The 19,014-nt window shown below is 51.2% G+C and overlaps 2 protein-coding genes across 8 annotated transcripts in view; one reads left to right on the forward strand and one right to left on the reverse strand.

Annotated features, from left to right (window-relative positions):
* SULF2 (sulfatase 2) overlaps positions 1–19,014 on the forward strand; it is a 146,856-nt gene that overhangs the window by 5,638 nt on the left and 122,204 nt on the right. For 2 of the 7 annotated variants that reach the window (XM_004272955.3, XM_049699710.1), the window contains exon 1: positions 2,730–2,867. The exons of 1 other annotated variant lie outside the window; for it this stretch is intronic. The gene's annotated coding sequence lies outside the window, so the exon portion shown is untranslated. Of the gene's footprint in view, positions 1–2,729; positions 2,868–2,933; positions 3,073–3,425; positions 3,569–19,014 lie in introns of those variants that run through there. 4 more of the 7 variants (XM_033433895.2, XM_033433896.2, XM_004272956.3 and 1 more) reach the window with 3 other exon arrangements.
* On the reverse strand, positions 2,759–19,000 carry LOC125961407 (translation initiation factor IF-2-like). The gene is made up of 2 exons (XM_049699185.1): positions 18,921–19,000; positions 2,759–3,665 (listed from the first exon to the last, which is right to left on the reverse strand). Exons 1-2 carry the CDS (start codon positions 18,998–19,000, stop codon positions 2,759–2,761), a joined length of 987 nt encoding a protein of 328 aa, XP_049555142.1.

Below are 19,014 nucleotides of genomic sequence, written 5' to 3' on the forward strand. Positions count from 1 at the left end.
CTGGGCGTCTGAGCTGGCGAGTTAAGTCCTGACCTGAAGCCGGATCTAGAGCAGCTGCCTACAATGGACACACGTACGTGGTTGCACACGTACACGGGCACGTGTACACACACACGAAGAGGCACTCACACAACAAGACCCATCTCCTTCCTAATAAAGGACAAGGGGCAAGTCACAGACATCACAACATTTGGTCTATGAACAGCAACAGCGGAAAGAATAAATATCCAAAACAGATAATCAAATGACACCATCTCAGCCCCACCTATAGCCCCACAAAGGTGAGCTGCCCCTCCGCTACTGGGGTTCCCTGATGAGGAGACAGGATGGAGAAGAAAACTGCAGGCGCAGCCCATTTAGGGAAGGGAGAGCCATTCATCAAGATGTGAGGCTTTACCTCTTCACCATCACCAACAAAAAGTGGTGGGACCCCCCCACCCTTTTGGCCTCATCTTTGCAGAAGGGACACATTTGCTGCAGAGCCTCTATTACCGTGCTATCCGGGAGAAGTATAAAGCTGGCTATGTATGTAACTTGTTTTCTTTTTATTTCTTTTTATTTCTTTCTTTTTTTTTTTTTTGTTTTGGCCGCATCCTGCAGCATGTGGGATCTTAGTTCCCCAACCAGGGATCCTGGACCAGGCCTCATGAATGTGAGGCCTGAAGGAAGGCAGTGTGTTTCTGAACTTGTTTGCAGTGGAATTCCCCTCTACCTCTGCAATATTCTCCAGAACCCAACATAACAAGTAGGCAAAAGGCAGATCTCACCTCCTTCCTCCACCCCAGGCCGCTGAGACACCCCCATGGGGCTCTGAGGTCCCAGTTAGAAAACTGTTGCCCCAGGGAAAACATGTCCCAAAGCCAGGCAGAGCCTCAAGTGGGTCAAAATCCTGTTTGTCAACTTTGTGACCGTGATTAATACCCTTTTACCTTTCTGAGCATCAGTTTTCTTGCAAGATGAAGAGGATTACAGGAGGTAACCTGGTAAAAACACTCAGCCGTGGACCACAGAACCTACTAGAGCTGCAGTGTCCAATATGGGGTCCCCTAGCCCCATGTGGTTGGTCTGAATTGAGAGCTGCTGTAAGCGTAAAATCCATACTGGATTCCAAAGACTTAGTAAGAAAAAAGAATGTCAGATATCTCATTAATAATGTGTACACTGATTATATGTTGAAGTGATAATATTTGGGATATACTAGGTTAAATAAACTATTATTAAAGTTAATTTCACCTGTTTCTTTTTCTTTTTCCAAGGCAGCTACCAGAAAATGTTAAATTACATACATAGCTAGGACATCCCCGGTGGTCCAGTGGTTAAGACTCTGCCTTCCAATGCAGGAGGCGTGGGTTCCATCCCTGGTTGGGGAACTAAGATCCCACATGCTGCAGGGTGCGACCAAAACAAAAAAAAAAAAACGGAAAAAAATTACATACTTAGCCAGCTTTATACTTCTCCCGGATAGCACGGTAATAGAGGCTCTGCAGCAAATGTGTCCCTTCTGCAAAGATGAGGCCAAAAGGGTAGGGGTCCCCACTATTTTTCATTGCTGATGGTGAAGAGGTAAACCTCACATTTTGATTCAAGGCAAAAAGAGGGCAGAGGAACAGCAACCTCAGTGGTCCCAAAAGGTGGGCACCAGAATCTGATTTGGAAAAGCAAGTTCCAGGTTTTTCTGATTTACTTAGACTGTAAATTGATCTGGGGTAGCTAAGGGAGATTATGGCGGGGAGAGCCTAGAGCCCCCGCCATAAAGGAGTCAGGACACTCAATTTGAATTTCTGATGAACAATGAAGAATTTTTTAGTATAAGTATATCCTCATGGACCTTCTGTATTTTTATTTACTAAATATGACAACCCCAGCTAGCATGAAAGAAGACTGCGGCAGAGAAAAGAGACGCTGTGTTGGAAAGTAACAATGGCCTGGGATTTTAAAAAAAACTCTGAAGCCAAATGTGTTGGGTTCAAATCCTGGGTCCACTACTTACAGTTGTGTAATATTGGTATAATAATACCTCGTAAGAGTGTTACCAGGTTTACCTCAGTTACTACTGCCTGCAAGTATACCTATCTACAGCTGAGTCTTTTTTCCCTTAGCAGCTCAGCTGTGCTTTCTGCAGCTACTAGTTGGTTCTCTGCCGGCTCATTGCCCATCCCTATCAGCCAGGTCCCCCTCTGGCCTCTTCTGCGACGCTGGGGACAGTGGAAAGCGCGGTAGACAGCACCACCTTGAGTCGAATTCCTCCCCTTTCGGAGGAAGCCACTTTCTCCTCCTTTCTTTCCTATTCCCGAACCATTTCTGGGCAACGGCAGCTATTTTCACGTGAGCTCAAGTTAATGTCTCAGGGAGATTCCTGGGCGCGTGGGCAGTTCACCCTTCGATCCAGCCGCGGGCCACAGCTCGAGCCGGCGTCTCCAAAAGCTAACGTGTGTGGTTAGAGGCGAGCGCCGGGCTTTCAGCGAAGGCGGTCGGGTGTTTGCAGGCCGGGGCGAGCCCTTGTGAAAGCAGATAAAACATTTATTAACGTGTCATTACGAGGAGAGCGCCCGGCCGGGACCGTCGTACGTCCCGAGGAACACTTGGCTCCTTCCAGCTCAGAGGGAGGAGAAAAAGAAAGCGGAAAAGAGGCAAGGATTCTTTCTCTTCGCTTCCAGCCAAGTGGACCTGATCGATGGCCCTCCTGACTTTATTGCAATATTTGAGTTATTAGAGATGCCCCCCTCGTGTGTGTGTGTGTGTCAACACACACACACCCTCACACGCACGGCTCCGGCCCGCGTCCCTCCCTCATTTCCAGCTCCTGGGCGAATCCCACAGCTGTTTCAACTCTCCGCCGAGGGCGAGCTGGAGCGAGTGTGTGTCGGGTGAGTGTGCGTCTGTGGCCCTGCGAGGGTGCGCGCTCGGCGCCGGGAGCGCGGCCAGCGGGGTCCCGAGGCATCAGGAGGCAGAGGGCTGTCCGGACCCCCGCTCTCCGCCGTTGAGCCGTCCGGGGCCAGACTTCGGGGCCGGGGCCGGACGCCGGGGACAGCAGGGCCGGGCCAGCCGGGCCGCCCGTCCTTCCAGCCAGAGGTAAAGAGCTCGCGCGCGCTGGGGCACCAGGAGGGCGCCGCGGCGGGGTCCCCCGCGGCTGCCGGCCCGCCGCTCCCCTCCGCGGCGCGCGCTCGCCTCCCCCGCGCGGAGCTGGGCGGCAGGCAGGCAGTCGGGGGGCCGGGCCGCACGGTGCCAAGGGGCAGGCTCGGGCGGCGCGGCGGCCAGGCTGCGGCGATGCGAGAGCCGCCCGGGCAAGGCGCGGACCCGGACTTTGGCGAGGGCGGCGCGCCGGGGCGGGGGCCGGGGGGCGGCGGCGGCGGCGGCGGCGGAGCCAGAGGGCGGAGAGGCGGGAGGAGGCGGAGGGAGGGGAGGAGGAGCGGCAGCAGCACTCGCTGGGGATGCAGCAGCGGCGGCGGCGGCGGCAGCAACAGCAGCAGCAGCGGCGCGGACTCCCCTGCGCCCCGCGGCCCGGCCGGGCTGCGGTAGAGGCGGCGTCGCCCAGCGCCCGCTGAGGCCGCCGGGGCCGTGCGCGCTGGTGAGTGGGGCGCGGGGGCCAGGTGGGCGGGGCGGGGGCTCCCCGCGGCCGGAGTCGGCCCCGGGGCGCGCGCGGCCGCGACTGCTTCCCAGGTGAGCTTGGGGCCAGTCCCCACCGCTAGGCTCCGGCCCCAGCGCAGAGCGCGGGCTGCAGGGTGGCTCCGGCGCCGGCGGGCCGCGGGAGGATGACCCGTTTGACCCCTCTGGCGGGTTGGGCGAGCGGGCGACGACTTTCCACCGCGCCCCTGACCCGCCGACGCGCCTCGCGGAGCCTTGGAGACCTTGGAGGCAGCGCTCCTGGGCTCGCCGGCCGCAGGGGGCTGGCCTCTTTGACCCCTTTGAGTTTAGACCTAACGGACCGGCTAGAAGCCAGACCACGTGGGGCTTGTCCGGGCAGGACACGGGAAAGCAGTGGACCGGATCTTCAGAGTGATAGGGAGCTCGCACATACTGAAAGCAAATGGGATTATAAAGACAAATCTCCTCCTAGGCTGGGTCGGAACCAGTTCTCATCTCCTTGTAGAGAGATGCTCCCGTCCAGCCGCCCGAGGATTTCGGAGTGTGACAGTGGAGCCGCAGCGATTTCTAGAACTGTACTTTTTCTTTTCTTTTAATATTCTTTATAGTAGTTCATTCATTCGTTCTGCAAGCCTTTATGGAGCACCTCCTGGTGCCCGGCACCGCGTTATGACCCAGAGAAAAGCGATGAACAGGCTCGAGTTCCTGAGCACCACAAGCTTTCAGTTCACTTTGAGGGCAGCTAGGAAAAGAGATGCGGTCTAAGGGTGGGAAACAGTAAGGTGACACCCACAAATCCTAGTTTTGCCCAGTGACCTCTGTCCGCAATTCCCCGTGTAGAGACTGAAGACCATGGCCCCTGCACACAGTAGGACAAGCCCAGACATTCATTTTGACAGTCCCCTTTTTCCTTCTCCTCTTCGCCCTTCCTGAAAGTTCTGAATCAATTCCCTGCCCCCTCTGCTCTCTGGACAGCCTTTCCTGCAGCTTGTTTTAATCACTTTTTGAGTTAAAAGTCAATATTTAATTAACCAAGTCATTACATTTAGCTTACATTTGAATCTGGGTATTTGCACATCTGTGCATGTCGGGACACCCTCCCGCGTGCCCCTCCATCTGTCCCCTGCCTCTTTCCCACAGCGCCGCTCTACCTTCCTTTGGGGCAGAGAAGGGAGGCTGCTCTTGGGCAGGTTCTCTGGGGGCCAGAGAAGCAGGGAGGATGGGCTTTCCCTGGAGGACACCCAGTGTCTCTCCCCGGAGCAGGAACAGTTACTCTCATCTTGTAGATAATAGTGAAGGAGATTTGCTATTGCTGCATCTCCACTACCCATTGTGGAGCCACTGGAGGGTTTTAATTAAATTAAAGGCATTCATTCCATGTAGAAAGGGGGTGGGGAGGACAGACTGAAGACCACTCACCTGGTGAGAGAGGTTCTCCCAGCTTGTCCCACGTGTGGAGGAGAGAACTCATCACAACAGCCTGTCCGGGTGTGTAACTTAGTGTCCTCATAGCAGCTCGAGGGGAGATGGTGGCAGGCTTTGCTGATGGCAGTTGGACGTTTGCTCACGAAGGATCTTCCTTGGGCCAAGTTTATGCACATAAATGCATGATGTCGGCATGGCTGCCATGGCTGAGAGTCAGTGTGGGTTTGGGCTTTGGGCTTTGTGTATATTTTTCGGTTTTTTTATTTGAATTTATGGCTTTGTCTGAAACCTTAATAGCATGTTAAGTTTTCAAACTTGAGGGTTGAGTGATGAGTTAATTGTAAAAAGCCTCCGCCTGGAAGAGGACCAGGCGGCTGTGTGTGAGACTGTGTGTGGTGTATGTACATGTGTGTGTCCCCTGCCCAGCAACTCCCTTTAGCCGCCATCCCTAGGACCTAGCTGGTGTGCGGTCGCACACCCTCACACTTGAAGATCCTTTAGATTTGGGAATAATATTTCCCTCTTCCTTTCCCTGGATATGTTCGCTTTTTCTGTTTGGACCTGCCTCAAGGGGGCAGCTTCTGGTCTCCTGAGTTAGCCAGCCAGGGAATCTGGCCCAACTCCATCCAATCTGTTTTTAGACTTCCTTCCCTCAGAAAGAGACTGAAAGCCTTGTCCTGCAGGAGAATATCATCATTTCTGACCATTTTGTATTTAAAAGAAAGGGTTTAGTCTAGACTTGGTATGATAGTTAACACTTATGTAGTGTTTCATGGGCCAAGCACTGTTCTAAATCCTTAGGCATGATAACTCATTTCATTCACTCAAAACACCTGGGAGGTAGGACCTGTGATTGTCATCGTGTTAAAGAGGAGGAAACTAAGGCACTGAGAGGATCGTGACTTTCCAACAGCTGGTCAGTGGTACAGCTGGGATTGGCAAGACCCTGGGCCTCCGGGGTCCACTCTGACCCACTGTACTCTCTTCCCTCCTTGGCCTTTATTCCAAGTGTAGAACAAACAGATATGCAGTGGGGAAAAAAAAAGAAACACAATTAGACGATCAAACTTTGAAAGGCAGAAGCCCCTCAGTAGTCCTACTTCTCTCCAAAAACCTCCAGTGTTTGGGGGAGGCTGGGGTTTGTATTTTGGTTTTGGGGGTGAGGGATGCCTTGAGGAAAATATGTGATTGCCTGGCCATGTTCCCTTCTCCCTGCAAGTACGCACACACTCTCCCTGAGTCAGGATGCAAAGGGATGTATCACGCCGACTGACAGCCAAAAGCCATGAGATCTGAGGGGAGGGTTCGTGCCCACTGAAGGCACAATGGCAAGAGGGTGAAAATTCTCCAAGAGGTGTGGCCCTCTTGTGGTTGGTGATGGAGTCGCATCGGCCTGTCCCTGGAGGGGTGGGGGAGGGGGAGGGGGGGTCCAGGGCCCTTTGTTTCAGGCCTGGGCGCTGTGTGACCAGTGGATGTGGAAGGTAGGGCCTCCTCTCAGTGCTGACCTCCAGGTGAGGGAGGCCTCACCCTGGCCTACCTTCCATGCACTTCCTTGTGATGGGCCCTGGCGGGGAATCTGCAGTGCCCCTGATCCAGATGCAAGGCGCTGCCTAATTGGAAGATCATTAACATCATTATAATTAATTGGCATCCTGATAAATGGCGTGTTTGCCTAACTGGGGTGGTTGCTAGGGAACCAGGCCTCACTCGGAGAGGAGAGGGGAAGTGGCGTTAGGCTGGCTGCAGGTGGGTGTCAGGGTTACAGACCCAGCGGGTTAACGGGTGGGAAGCGAGAGCCGTCCTCACCCGCATCTGCTGGTGTTTACTGCGCAGCAGCTGTGTGCAAGTTGCAAGTGGATTATCAGTTAGGGGTACTTTCCTAGAAGGACTGGGAAGTAACCGGGACCTTTTCTCTTGTAAGCAACAGAAAGTAGGGGGGAAAAAATCACAAATCAATTTAAGAAGAGAAAGGGACTTACTGGCTTTCATGACCAAAAAATGCTAAGGTAACAGCTTCAGGCGCAGCTGAGTCAGGGCTCAGATTTTGGCCTGAAAATCTGTTCCTCTCCGTCTCTGCTCTTTCTTCCACGGGGCTGGTTTCTCTCTCCAGCTCTGAGTGGCGGGCAGCCTCTAGCACCGTGGTCAGGAGAGCAAGGCTGCGTGGCTACCTGCCCAGTTATGTGATCCACGGCACGTTACTTAACCTTTCTATTGCCTCAGTGTTCTCAACCAGCAAATGTCGATGATCACAGCACCTCTCTCCTGGCTGGTAGGAAAGGCTAAAATGAGATCATCAGTGTCAAGGGCTTTAACATGGTGTCTGACACAGGCAAGCCCTGGGGAAACATTGGCTGTTCTCATGATTAAGGAGTTGAGCTCAAGAGCTGTCCTCTCATTCTCTCTGGTTTGAGCCCACCAGGAAAGAACAAGCCTCTTTTCTGGTAATGCCCACCCAAGCCCCAACCGTCCCTCTGATTAGACTGTTTTATGTCACGTGCTCACTCCAGGTCAGCCACTGGCCATGGAAATGAGTCAATGACCATGGGCTTAGGCCAGGCTCCCAGGGCCCGCCCTGGAGCTGGGGGCAAACCAACTAAGACCCCAAGGCCCCAGAGGACACCAGGGAAAGGGAGCCTGGCTGCTGGGGAGGCAGACCACCAGTGCCTATGATGAGGGGGGACATGAATGTGACACATGATGGCCAGATGGACCTGCTTCCAGTTTGGTCGAGGGGGTACCGCAGAAACAGCTGCTTAGTGGACAGCCTCCCCTGCCCCTCCACTGAGGTTAACAAGTGCTGGAGGCTGGACTTTTCTGCCTTAGTGTCTGACAGGTGCTACCTGGCCTGAATTCTGTGATTTTTTTTTTTTCAGGTAAGGCTTTATTGGGGCCCCTGCTGCTGCAGGGGGTGGGGGCGGTAAGAACAAGTACAGGTTCCCTTGCTGGCTCGCTCCCTCCCTCAGGGTGTGTGAGCTGATTCCTTATATGGGGTGATGGTAGGGGTATGTCCAGGGGTCGGACTGGAGCGGTGGCTTAGGTGGGCTGCCCCTCCTTAGGTGGTGTTGTGTGCAGGGGGCATGCGCAGTGCCCTGTTTTTGCTCCGGGCTCTTTAAAAGTGGCAGTTGAGCTTTTTGGTCTCTTTGTATCTTGTTGTCCAGAATTTGCCCCAATTGTGCATGCGCACAGTTATTTTTAATCCCTTATAGTTTCTTTGTATTTTGTTGCTCGAGGAGACGTTTGAGCAGGTGCAAGAACTGCGGCACTGCAGCAAAGGGTCCCAGGTCCCAGCCTGTCTCATTTCCCGCGAGAGACTCTGCACCTTTATTCTTAAGGGGTAAGGGGCTGAAGGTCTCTTCTTCTGAAACTCTTCCTCCTGGATGGGCTACAGACCCTAGTGTCTTCTAGGCTCCAACAGTTTGAAGTGAGGCTCATGACGGCTCAAGGCATTTAGCCCATTCCGGCAGAGAGTGGCCCGGGTCCCTACAGGTCCTTGAGACAGTCAGCGAGGGACTTCTACGATTCTGTGACTTCTGGTGGGGCAGTGTTTGCCCAGCCTTCCACCAGGAGAGTCGTCTGGAGGTATTTGTTAAAAAGCTCAAATTCCAGACCCTGCTGAATCAAACTCCCAGGGAGGGCCCTGGCTGCTGGAAGGGAACCAGAGTGCCCTGTGTGTGTGTGCGTGTGTGTGTGTTCCACATCAGCAAAGAGGTGGAAAGAGGGCCCATCGAGTGTGCATATCTTGTACTCCTGTCTGATGCAGGGGCAGCCAGAAGGCAGAGGAAATGCTCTAAATGAGATCAGGCATATAAAGGTGTTCTGGAAACTGCAGTACAGATTAAGAGGTCATTCCTCTTATTTGTCAGTGCACACGTGTTTATTGAGCAGCTATTGTGTGACAGGCACTGTGTTAGGCGTTAGGATGAACAAGAGAGAACCCTACTCTCATGGAATTACATTCCAGAGGGTGAGAAAGCAGATAATACACAAGCAAACGAGTCCGAGGCTCTTTCAGAAAGTGCCAGGCTGTACGGTGGAAATAAGATAGTGACGTGATGGGAAATTATGGGGAGTGGGGGAGGGCAACTTTTGGCAGGTGGTCAAGGGAGGCCCCTCTGAGGATGTGACTTTTGAGTTTTGACCTAAATTTTGAGATGAGCCAACCTGGGGAAGATGTAGAGGAAGAGCATTCCAGGTAGAAGGAGCAGCCAGTGCAAAGGCCTGGAGGTGGAGAGGAGTGGCCTGTTCAAGACACCTGTTTAAAACACAAATAGAAGTCCAGTGGGGTGAAGGGTAGTGAGTAAGCGGCGGGGTGGGGTGGGGGTGGGGGTTGAGGTCAGTGGTGAGAAATGGGGGCCAAGGTGAGAAATTTAGATTTTATTTCAAATGAAATGGAAAACCACTGGAGAGTTTTAAGTCAGGGAATGACAGGATTGGTGTTTTAAAAAGATGTCAGTGGCTACCATGAGAGGGATGCTTTGCAGGTGGAAGCAGAGACATGAGGATGGTGAGCTGATATGGGCCAGGATTTTGGTGGTAGGAATGGAGATGGAGTGAAATGGGTGGATTGGAGATATATTTGGGGGGCAAAGCCTGTGGAACTTTCTGGTGGATTGGATATTCAAAGTGAGGGAAGAGCTGTTGTTTTTAACCAAGGACAACTTTGCCCCCCAGGAGACATTTAGCAATGTCTGGAGGTGTTTTTGGTTGTCACAACTAGGGAGGAGATGCTACTGGTATCTAGTGGGTGGAGGCCAGGGATGCTGTTAAACACCCTACAATGTGCAGGACAACCCCACAACAGAGAATGACTCAGCCCCATATATCTCTAAGGCCGAGGAGTCAAAGATGACTGGGCAGCTTGGAGTATGGTGATTCCTAAGTAGGGAAGACGAGGAGAGAAAGTTTGGAGGAGCGAGGATGATCCAGAGTGTAGTTGTGGAAATGTTGGGTTTGAGATGACACTCGACCTGGGTGGCGGAAGGCTCACTGGGTGCTGGATACACAAGTCTGGAGCTGGTTGGTACTGGCAAGTGAAATTTGAGAGTCATCGGTACATCCATGTTATTTTAAGCCCTGGGACTGGACACAATCATCTAGGGAGAATGTATTTTGTTCCCTGATGGGCTTTCCTCCCTCGTCCCCCGCTCCAGTGCCTGTCATGCATCAATTGGATGAATATTTTTAGCACATCCCACACGCTCACCTCTTTATGATCCTCCTGAGAAATTCCCAAAGGCTCAGGCTGAGCCCCTTCACCCCACCTTGTCCATCTACTCATTGCTCAGTGATTAGCAGACAGAGCTAAATAGTCATCACTCTGCAACAGATGCCCTCGGGAAACTGCTGAAGTTCATATGGGATCCTGGGCCTTACAGGCAGCACAGTGCCTCCTTGGTAGAACAGCTGGTCACATGGTCTTCAGAGCTTCTCCTCCAGCCCAGACCCAGACTTCGTGGAATTCTCTCTAACCAGTATCTGCCACTGTTTTGAATTTTCCACGGTCTCTTAATATGATTCCAAAACACATGCTGCCCGGTGGCCCTGGCCTCTGACGTGTAGCTTCGTCTTACGAAAGGCCTGTATCCACTGCTTTATACACCTGGGCCTTGACTGAAACTTGGATAAGTTCTATCCCAAACTCAGAGTCGTTATGAGCAGGGCTTGTGTGTGTGAGTTGATGGATAGGGCTGTCCCCGGGGACCATGAACAGTACCCGAGATGTGTTTGGCCAGGTGGAAGCCAGATGTGTTAGGAGAAGAATGCTGCCAACAGCCTTTCTTATTGGCTGGAGACCAGGGTCCCAGCGGGTGACTTGACCCACCTCAGCAGCCAGAAAAGGGGAGTGTTTTTAGCCACAAAAGTCCAGGAGATGTTCATGCTGTGGTGAAAATCACATCATCCAAAAGCAGCATTTCTGGCCTGTTCTAGAGACGGGCACTGTCCACAGACTTCTGATTGCAGGCCACTTACCTTGATATTTCAGAGAGGAGGAAAGCCTACTAGAGTCTTAGTGGTTTGGAGTCCTAATCATTTGAGTGTGAATCAAGATGTGTTCACTGCAAGTAATAGAACTCCTGGCTGAGAGTGGCTTGTGCAGTAGCAACACTTAATTCTCACATAATGAGAATCCAAAGCAGGGGAGCCTAAGGGCCAATTTGTTGCTAAAAAATAATGTCCTCAAGGACCCAGGATGTTCCTAGCCTGTTCCTCTGTCCTCAGCTTCATGGTCTTTGTTGCTTCATGATCTCAAGATGGCTGCCACAGCCCCAGACATCACATCCCCATACAAAATGGGAATAAAGAGCAGGATTCCTTGCGATCTCTCTTTTAATTAGAGAGCAAAATCCTTCCAAGAACACCCCCACCCCAGCAGACTTAGGTTTAGCTTCATTGCCCTGGGGTTGGGTTTTGTACTAGCCTCTAAGCCAAACACTGACAAAGGGAAATAGGGTTTTTATGTTCGGTTTAGCTTAGTTGTTCCCCAAATTAGCAGGTCAAACACCTTCTTCTAACAAACATTTTGCCAAGTTTACCTGAAGTAAATTCATAGATAATATAACCTGTCTACCCATATATTTTAATCAATAAAGTACCCTCACTGTAATTTAAAGAAAAGCTAAAAAGGAAAGTGATTTATAATTAAGCATATATATTGCAGCCTATGAACGCTTAGACACAACTACATTAGAAGGTGTAATGAAGCAGTCAGATGCTCACACTAGAATCACATAAATCTGACAGCTACAAATGCAGCGGGGTACAGATGTTTGGGTTTGGCAACTTGAAGACCACAAGTGCTATGGCCATAAGTAATATGATTTTCCAAAACAGAACAATTTACCAGATTTTCCAAAGGAAACAAACTACAGTCTTCCCTCAGTTTACTTAGCGGTTGCATTCCTGGAAAATTCAGCGTAGGGTAGAACCCCACAAATACATCTTTGGCGTTTATATGTGAAGCGGAGTTCATGTCTAAGGTCAGGCAAGGTAAAAGCTTTTTCACCTACATGAATGTCTGGTGGGATGTCCAAAAGTCATGCTGGAAATGGGGCGATTCTTCACTGCGTGGAGCATTGCATTATCCACCATCCCTGCAACCCCACTAGACACCAGAAGCATCCCCCAGTCATGTGACAACCAAAACCTCACAAATTCCAGAGAAACGCCTCTTTGGGGAATGATTTCACCCCCTTGAGAGCCACTGGCTTAGACTAATGCTGGTTTGTTGCCAGGGTGGGGGAAGATCCACCCCCTGAAAAAACTGGGGTCCTGTAGACCAGGGAATGACCGGAAGGGGAGGCACCCACAGTTTCTGCCTCGGATTTGTCCCCAAGCCCCTCTTTCTGCCCCTCACCCTTCCTGTTGACATGTTCCTAAAATGTCCCAGTCCAGCCAGTGAAATAAACGCATGTGGTTGGCGTGGACCAGGCTCTCCAGTGAATGGGGTGATGAGTTCTCGGGTTAATCTGGGTATCAGTGGTTTCCACCTGGACAGGAGATGAAGATGGTACAGATGATTGAACATAACGCCCTGAGAATCCATGTGTCCTAATGGTTAAGGGCGTAGACTCCAGAACCAGACTTCCTGGTTCAGATCCCAGCTTGGCCATTCAGAAGCTGGGTGGAGCTGGGCAAGTCACTTGACCACTCTGAGCCGAGAGCCCTCTTCTGTACAATGGGGGCAATCCCAGTAGACTCCTCCTAGAGTTACTATGAAACACTGGAACAGTGTGTGGGTACATGGAAACTGCCTCAAAACGTAGATGTTATTGCCGTCATAGTTATTATTGCTTATACTTGTAGATACTTTTTAGCTTTTTTTAAATTGAGATATAATTGACATGTAACATTGTATACGTTTTAGATATACAACATAATGATTACAACGTAATGATTTGATACATGTACACATTGCAGAATGGTTACCCAGTAAGTGTAGTTAAACATCCATTGCCACGCATAGGTGCGGTTTTTCCTTGTGATGAGAACTTTTAAGATCTATTCTCTTAGCAGCTTTCAAATATATAGTACAGTATTGTTAACTGTAGTCACCATGCTGTACATTACATCCCCAAGACTTATTTATTTTATATTTGGAAGTTTATATCTTTGACCCCCTTCACCCATTTCGCTCATCCCCCACCCCCCACCTTTGGCAACCACCAATGTGTTCTCTGTAGCTATGAGTTCAATTATGGGTTTGTTTTTTGTTTTTAGATTTAGATCATGCAGTATTAGTCTTTCTCTGATTTATTTCACTTAGCATAATGCCCTTAAGGTCCATCCGTGTTGTCGCAAATGGAAAGAGTTCCTCCTTTTGTACGGCTGAATAATCCATTATAGACATATACCACATTATCTTTACCCGTTCATCCATCAGTGGACACTTAGATTGTTTCCATATTTTGGCTACTGTAAGTAATGCTTCAGTGAACATGGCAGGGGGGTCAGTGCAGATAGCTTTTCGAGTGATTTGATTTCCTTGGGATAAATACCCAGAAGTAGAATTGCTGGATCATGTGGTGGTTTTTTGTTTTGTTTTTTTGGCTGCGTTGGGTCTTCATTGCTGCACCAGCTTTCTCTAGTTGAGGCGAGCGGGGGCTACTCTTCGTTGCGGTGCGCGGGCTTCTCATTGCGGTGGCTTCTCTTGTTGCGGAGCACGGGCTCTGGGCGCGTGGGCTTCAGTAGCTACAGCGCATGGGCTTAGTAGTTGCGGCTAGCGGGCTCTAGAGCGCAGGCTCAGTATGTGTGGCATATGGGCTTAGTTGCTCCGTGGCACGTGGGATCTTCCCAGACCAGGGCTCAAACCCGTGTCCCCTGCATTGGCAGGCGGAATCTTAACCACTGCGCCACCAGGGAAGTCCCTCATGCGATAGTTCTATTTTTAATTTTTTGAGGAACCTCCACACTGTTTTCTATAGTGGCTGTGTCAGTTCTTTTTAACTTTTGAAGTGCTGTTACACCTAGCATCCTGTATGGTCTTTTCAGCCACTCCGTTCATAAGAAAAGCCATTGGTTTCCTTCCTGCTGATGAGGAACGTCCAGCTCAGAGAGACAGGAGCAGGCTGAAGGCATAACTGGGCTTAGAGATTGACTCTGTGGCTTCCTGAGCTGATGAGCTACGTCATGTCCACCCCTAACCCTGCCCCGCCCACCTCCTCTTTTAGGCCTCAGTGAGTCCATCTCAGGAAAGGAGCTGACCTGTAGGGGAAGGACCTATAGGACAGGGCCCTGAGTGTGTCCTAGGAGCCCAGGATGGGGCTTCTCACCGTGTGCACAGGGAGATGCTTGTGAGTGGAGCCGGGGTTCCCAACAGAATCTCCAGGGGAGCTCTTAAGTTCCAGTGCCCAGGCCATACCCAGACCAATTAAATCAGCACCCCTGGGTGGAGGGGAGGGGCAGACATCAGGCTGTTTTACAGCTCCCAGATGATTCCAATGTACAACTGAGGCTGAGGGCTGCTGAAGCAGGAGAGTAAGTGCTAGAAAGGGTGCATTTCTGCAAAATCCCAAAAGGGCTTGTAGGAGCTAGCAGCTCCTCGAATAAAACCCTCCCTCCAGGGGCCCGCTACACCCCTAATAAAGTCTACCTTGCCCTGCACCACCTGGCCTCCACCTCCGTCTCACTCCACTCAGCATGCTACACCCCGTCACGCTGGCCTCCTCTCTGTTCCTTGGCTGCATCAGTGCTTGTTCCGACCTCAGGGCCTTTGCTCTTGCTGTTCCCACTGCCTGGACCGCTCTTCCTCCAGAGCATCACAGGTCGGGCCCCTCTGGATGCTTCAGGTCTCAGCTCAAATGTCACCTCCTCAGAATGTCAAGAACGCCTCCTCGGTTTATGTTTATAGCACTTTTCACTCTCTGGAATTACCTGGATTTACTTACTTCTTTGTCCTCTTGCTAAAAAGTACACCCCATGGTTGTGGGGACCTTGTTTGTGTCTCGGCACCTGCAACGAGGCCTGGCACTCTGAGTGCTCAGGAAATATTTTGGGGAAGAAAGAATGAAGGCAGGAGGCTTGGAGATGTGCTGGTGGATCTGAATCTAGTGTTTGGGGTCCCTGCTCAAGGCAAGGGAGTCGAAACCTGTTTGTCATCTGCCAAAAGCACAGGTGAGAGTGGAGGGGGTTGCTCTCACCTAGTCACCAGTCCCTGTCCCCTCCCGGTACCCAGCCCAGTGGAGGAGCCAGGCTTTGTGCTAACATCCTTTTCACAGCGGCAGATACCTCCCTCATACCACAGCAGGGACATCAGGCCCTGCAGAAGGGCTGGTGGAATGTTCTGCTTCTGACCAGTCTCAGACCACGTGAGATATATAAGTTAATCCGTGAGATCAGTGGCATGACATTGTAATGAGGGATCTGTGACATGACCTTGTAATGAGGGCTCTTAGATCGAAGATTTCTGCCCTGGGAATGACAACTACCCCCCCTTTCCCCAAGTTGTCCCCTCCTGGAGGAAGCTATCACCGTGCAGGAGACCTACCTCTCTCACCTCCTTTCCGGGACCCACACACAACTGAGAAAGTTCTGCATGCCAGGTGGTGGTCTAAGTGCTTGCTCAGGGTGTCTTAGTCCATTCTGGCTGCTGTACTAGAAAACCAGAGACTGGGTGGCTTATGAACAACAAAAATTTATTTCTCACAGTTCTGGAGGCTGTGAAGTCCAAGGTCAAGGTGCCAACAGTTTCAGTGTCTGGTGAGGGCCTGCTTCCTGGTTCATAGACGGCACCATCTTCTCTCTGTGTCCTCACATGGCAGAAGGGGCAAGGGAACTCTCTGGGGTCTTTTATTAGGGCACTAATCCCATTCCTGAGGGCTCCACCCTCGTGATCTAATCACCTTCCAAAGGTCACAACTTCAGATACCACGATATTGAGGATTAGGTTTCAACATAGGGATTTGGGGAGGATGCAAACATTCAGTCTATAGCACAGGGATATTCTAATCCCCGTTTTACAGATGAACAAAGTGAGAGGTCTCCTTGCTCTGCCATCCTTTAGGAATAGGACATCACAGGCTGGCTGACCAGTGCCCATATTCCGCTCACAGAAATGTTTTGTTTGACTTACACACTATTTTTTTTTTTTTCTGGTACGCGGGCCTCTCACTGTTGTGGCCTCTCCCGTTGCAGACCACAGGCTCCAGACATGCAAGCTCAGCGGCCATGGCTCACGGGCCCAGCCGCTCTGCGGCATGTGGAATCTTCCCAGACCGGGGCACGAACCCACGTCCCCTGCATCGGCAGGCAGACTCTCAACCACTGCGCCACCAGGGAAGCCCCTGACTTACACACTATTTTTAACATTTTTTGAAGTTGGCAGATTTTTAACAACTGTGAGACTTCACATTTTTAAAATGAGAGTTTCCAGCTTCTGAAAAATAGACGTGGGCTATATGTGGCGGCACTGGGCTCCTGTCCCCACTGATGGTATATTTTCCACTTTGCCACAGTCCTCCTCACCCCCATTCCCTATTGTCTGAGGGTACAACCAAGTTCATTTGCCATTTATCATTGCACTTGCCCTGCTGCTCCTCTCTCATGGATCAGTATTTCTGTGTTCGAATGCCTGTATCAAAAGTGGTAAAGTGAGAGATGGAAAGAAGGAGGCGTGTGGGTTTCAAGTTTTTCTTATACTTGGTTACGTTACCTGCCTGGCCCACGTGGGCATTTGAGTTTTTCCTTTGCTGTAACACTTTGTTCATACCAGATGGCCACCCTTCTAGGAACAATGCGTTGGAACTTCAATTTATTATAATAATAACAAAATCTAGTATCTAATGGGTACTTGTTGCCAAGCATTTAATCATCATGACAGTCCTCTTAATCAGGACCTGTTATCGTCTCCATTTCATACCTGAGGAAACTGAGGCAGTGTGTGATCCCCCCACCAGAATAGGAGCTCCTTAAGCTTGTTCATCTTTGTGCCAGCTTACCGCTGTTCGAAACAGTGATTGAATGAATGAATGAATGATGTTCTCCTCTAAGTGTTCATCAGCTTGGCCCCAGGAGACCAAAAATGTTGACTCATCATAGGTCATCTGAGACCTTCCCGTTGGAGGAACAGGCTCTAATCAAGGTCATTGCGGATTCTTTAGCTGTGTGTCCCCAGCTCAGTGGCTGAAAGCAATGATTATTTAATTCGGATGAGTTTGTGAGTTGCCAGGTGGTTCTCCTGCTTCAGATGATGTCAGCTGGAAGGTCCAAAATGGCTCCACCCAAACGGCTGGTAGCTAGTGTTGATCAAGAGGCGGGAGCTCCTTTGGGGGCCATCAGCTGAATGGCTGCATCGTCCTCCACGTGGCCTCTTCCCGTGGCTGCTTGTACTTCCTCTCAGTATGGCGGTCTCAGGGTAGCCTGACTTCTAAGAGCGCACATGTAAAAGCTGCCAGGCCTTCTTAAGGCTTTAGCTTCAGAAGTTCTAGGGGCCTAGGAGCAGGAGTGACTGGCAGCCTCCTGAAGGAGGGGTTCCAATGAGATAAATGCACCCCTGCTTTTTTGTTTTCCTGCTCTTGACATTCTATTTGAATGTCAGGGGCCCAGTGAGAGAGTCTGATTGGCCAACTTTTGTCATAGGATCACCCTTTGGTCACATGGCAGGAGAGGGTGGGGCATCTTGGCAGGGGAGAGAGAATCCTCAAGAGGAAATTGGGGTACTGTTGTCAAGAGAAGGGGACCAGAGGCTGGACAGACAAAAATAGTTAGAAAACCTCTGTACAGCCCCTGAGTAAGTGGCTCTGCCCCAGGATGAGCAGTTAACATTTTTGAATGAATGAATGGAGGATGGATGGATGGATAGATGAATTTTTTTTAAGTCTGGTATAAGTAGAATGCCCAAATCTGTGTGGCAGCTCTTCCCGGGCAGGGGCCCCGCAGTTCAGGCACTGCTGAGGGTTTGGGAGCCCCCCCTCATTTTATGGGCCAAAGCCAGCTCCCAGAATCCTGGCTACACTCAGCATCCTCACCCCGAAGGTGGGGCTGATTGGAGCTGGCCCCGGAAGGGAGAGCGTGCGCAGTAATAAGGGACCAGCCTGCGCAGTGGGTGGGCTCCTGCCACCCCCAGGCCCCGCCCCACCATGAACACGGGCAGCCCGGCCCTCACTCCCTTTCTTCCAGCCACTGGGCACCTGGACACACAGTAACACCTGGTGACACCCAGTGAGTCCCCCAGAGAAACTGATCCCAGCTCAGAGAACACCTGTGACCCAGGCTGTCCTCCCACGTGACAGTCTATTTCCAGCTGCTAATTAGACAGCCCAGCCGTCCAGGGTTGGAAACAGACCTGTCATTCGAGATTCTCTCTGACTCCCATCTCTAAATTTAGTGGGTTATTTGGTAAAAGTTGCTTCAGACTCCCTCCCCTGCCTGTGAGTACAGTCTTATCAAATAATTGCCAAGCGTCGGGCCATTTCCAAGGTGAGCTAATGAGACGCGCATCTCCTAATAGCAGGGGCCTGATGGGTGAGCACGGTGCCCATGGCTGCAGATGGGGTGAAAGGGAAGAAATAATTGGATTATTAATACCGAGCAGCTAAAATAGCCTTTCATCCATTTTATGTTCTTCTCGAAGGAGACTGCAGTCTCTGGAAACCTAAATGTGGGTTCTGTGGGGGTAAACAGTGCTGAGAACGTGCGGGGTTAACAGGTGGGAGGGGCAGTGACCGGCATTGCCAGCCCTGGCCGGGCCCTTGAAGCCGAGAACCAGCCCGCAATTAGGCGTGAATAATGACTCTGTCACGGTCCGACTTTATTGCCTTTGGCCAAAAGCCCTTTGCAGAAATAACTTTGTAGGTTGCTGCCAGGGAAGCTTTTGTCCGCGGCCAAGACAAAACAACAAAGAACAGAGGTGGGAAGAACTGTATCTGATTCCCGTTTCCCCTAAGCACCCGGGAAGGGCAGCAGGTGTGGCCTACCCGGAAGGCCTGGGCAGGGGGCAAGTGACGTCCAACCTCAGGTAGGCCAGGCTGCCACAGCTGCTCCCTGCTGCTGCCATCCTGGTCTTTATTA

The sequence above is a fragment of the Orcinus orca genome, chromosome 16 (assembly GCF_937001465.1).
Source record: "Orcinus orca chromosome 16, mOrcOrc1.1, whole genome shotgun sequence".
In the NCBI taxonomy this organism is placed as follows: domain Eukaryota; kingdom Metazoa; phylum Chordata; class Mammalia; order Artiodactyla; family Delphinidae; genus Orcinus; species Orcinus orca.

Excerpts from the sequence above, each read along its gene's own strand:
- LOC125961407 (XM_049699185.1), bottom strand. The coding sequence starts at position 19,000 with ATGGCAGCAGCAGGGAGCAGCTGTGGCAGCCTGGCCTACCTGAGGTTG. Across the intron at positions 3,666-18,920 it reads CCCCTGCCCAGGCCTTCCGG|CTCACCTGGGAAGCAGTCGC; the intron begins GTAGGCCACACC and ends ACTGGCCCCAAG.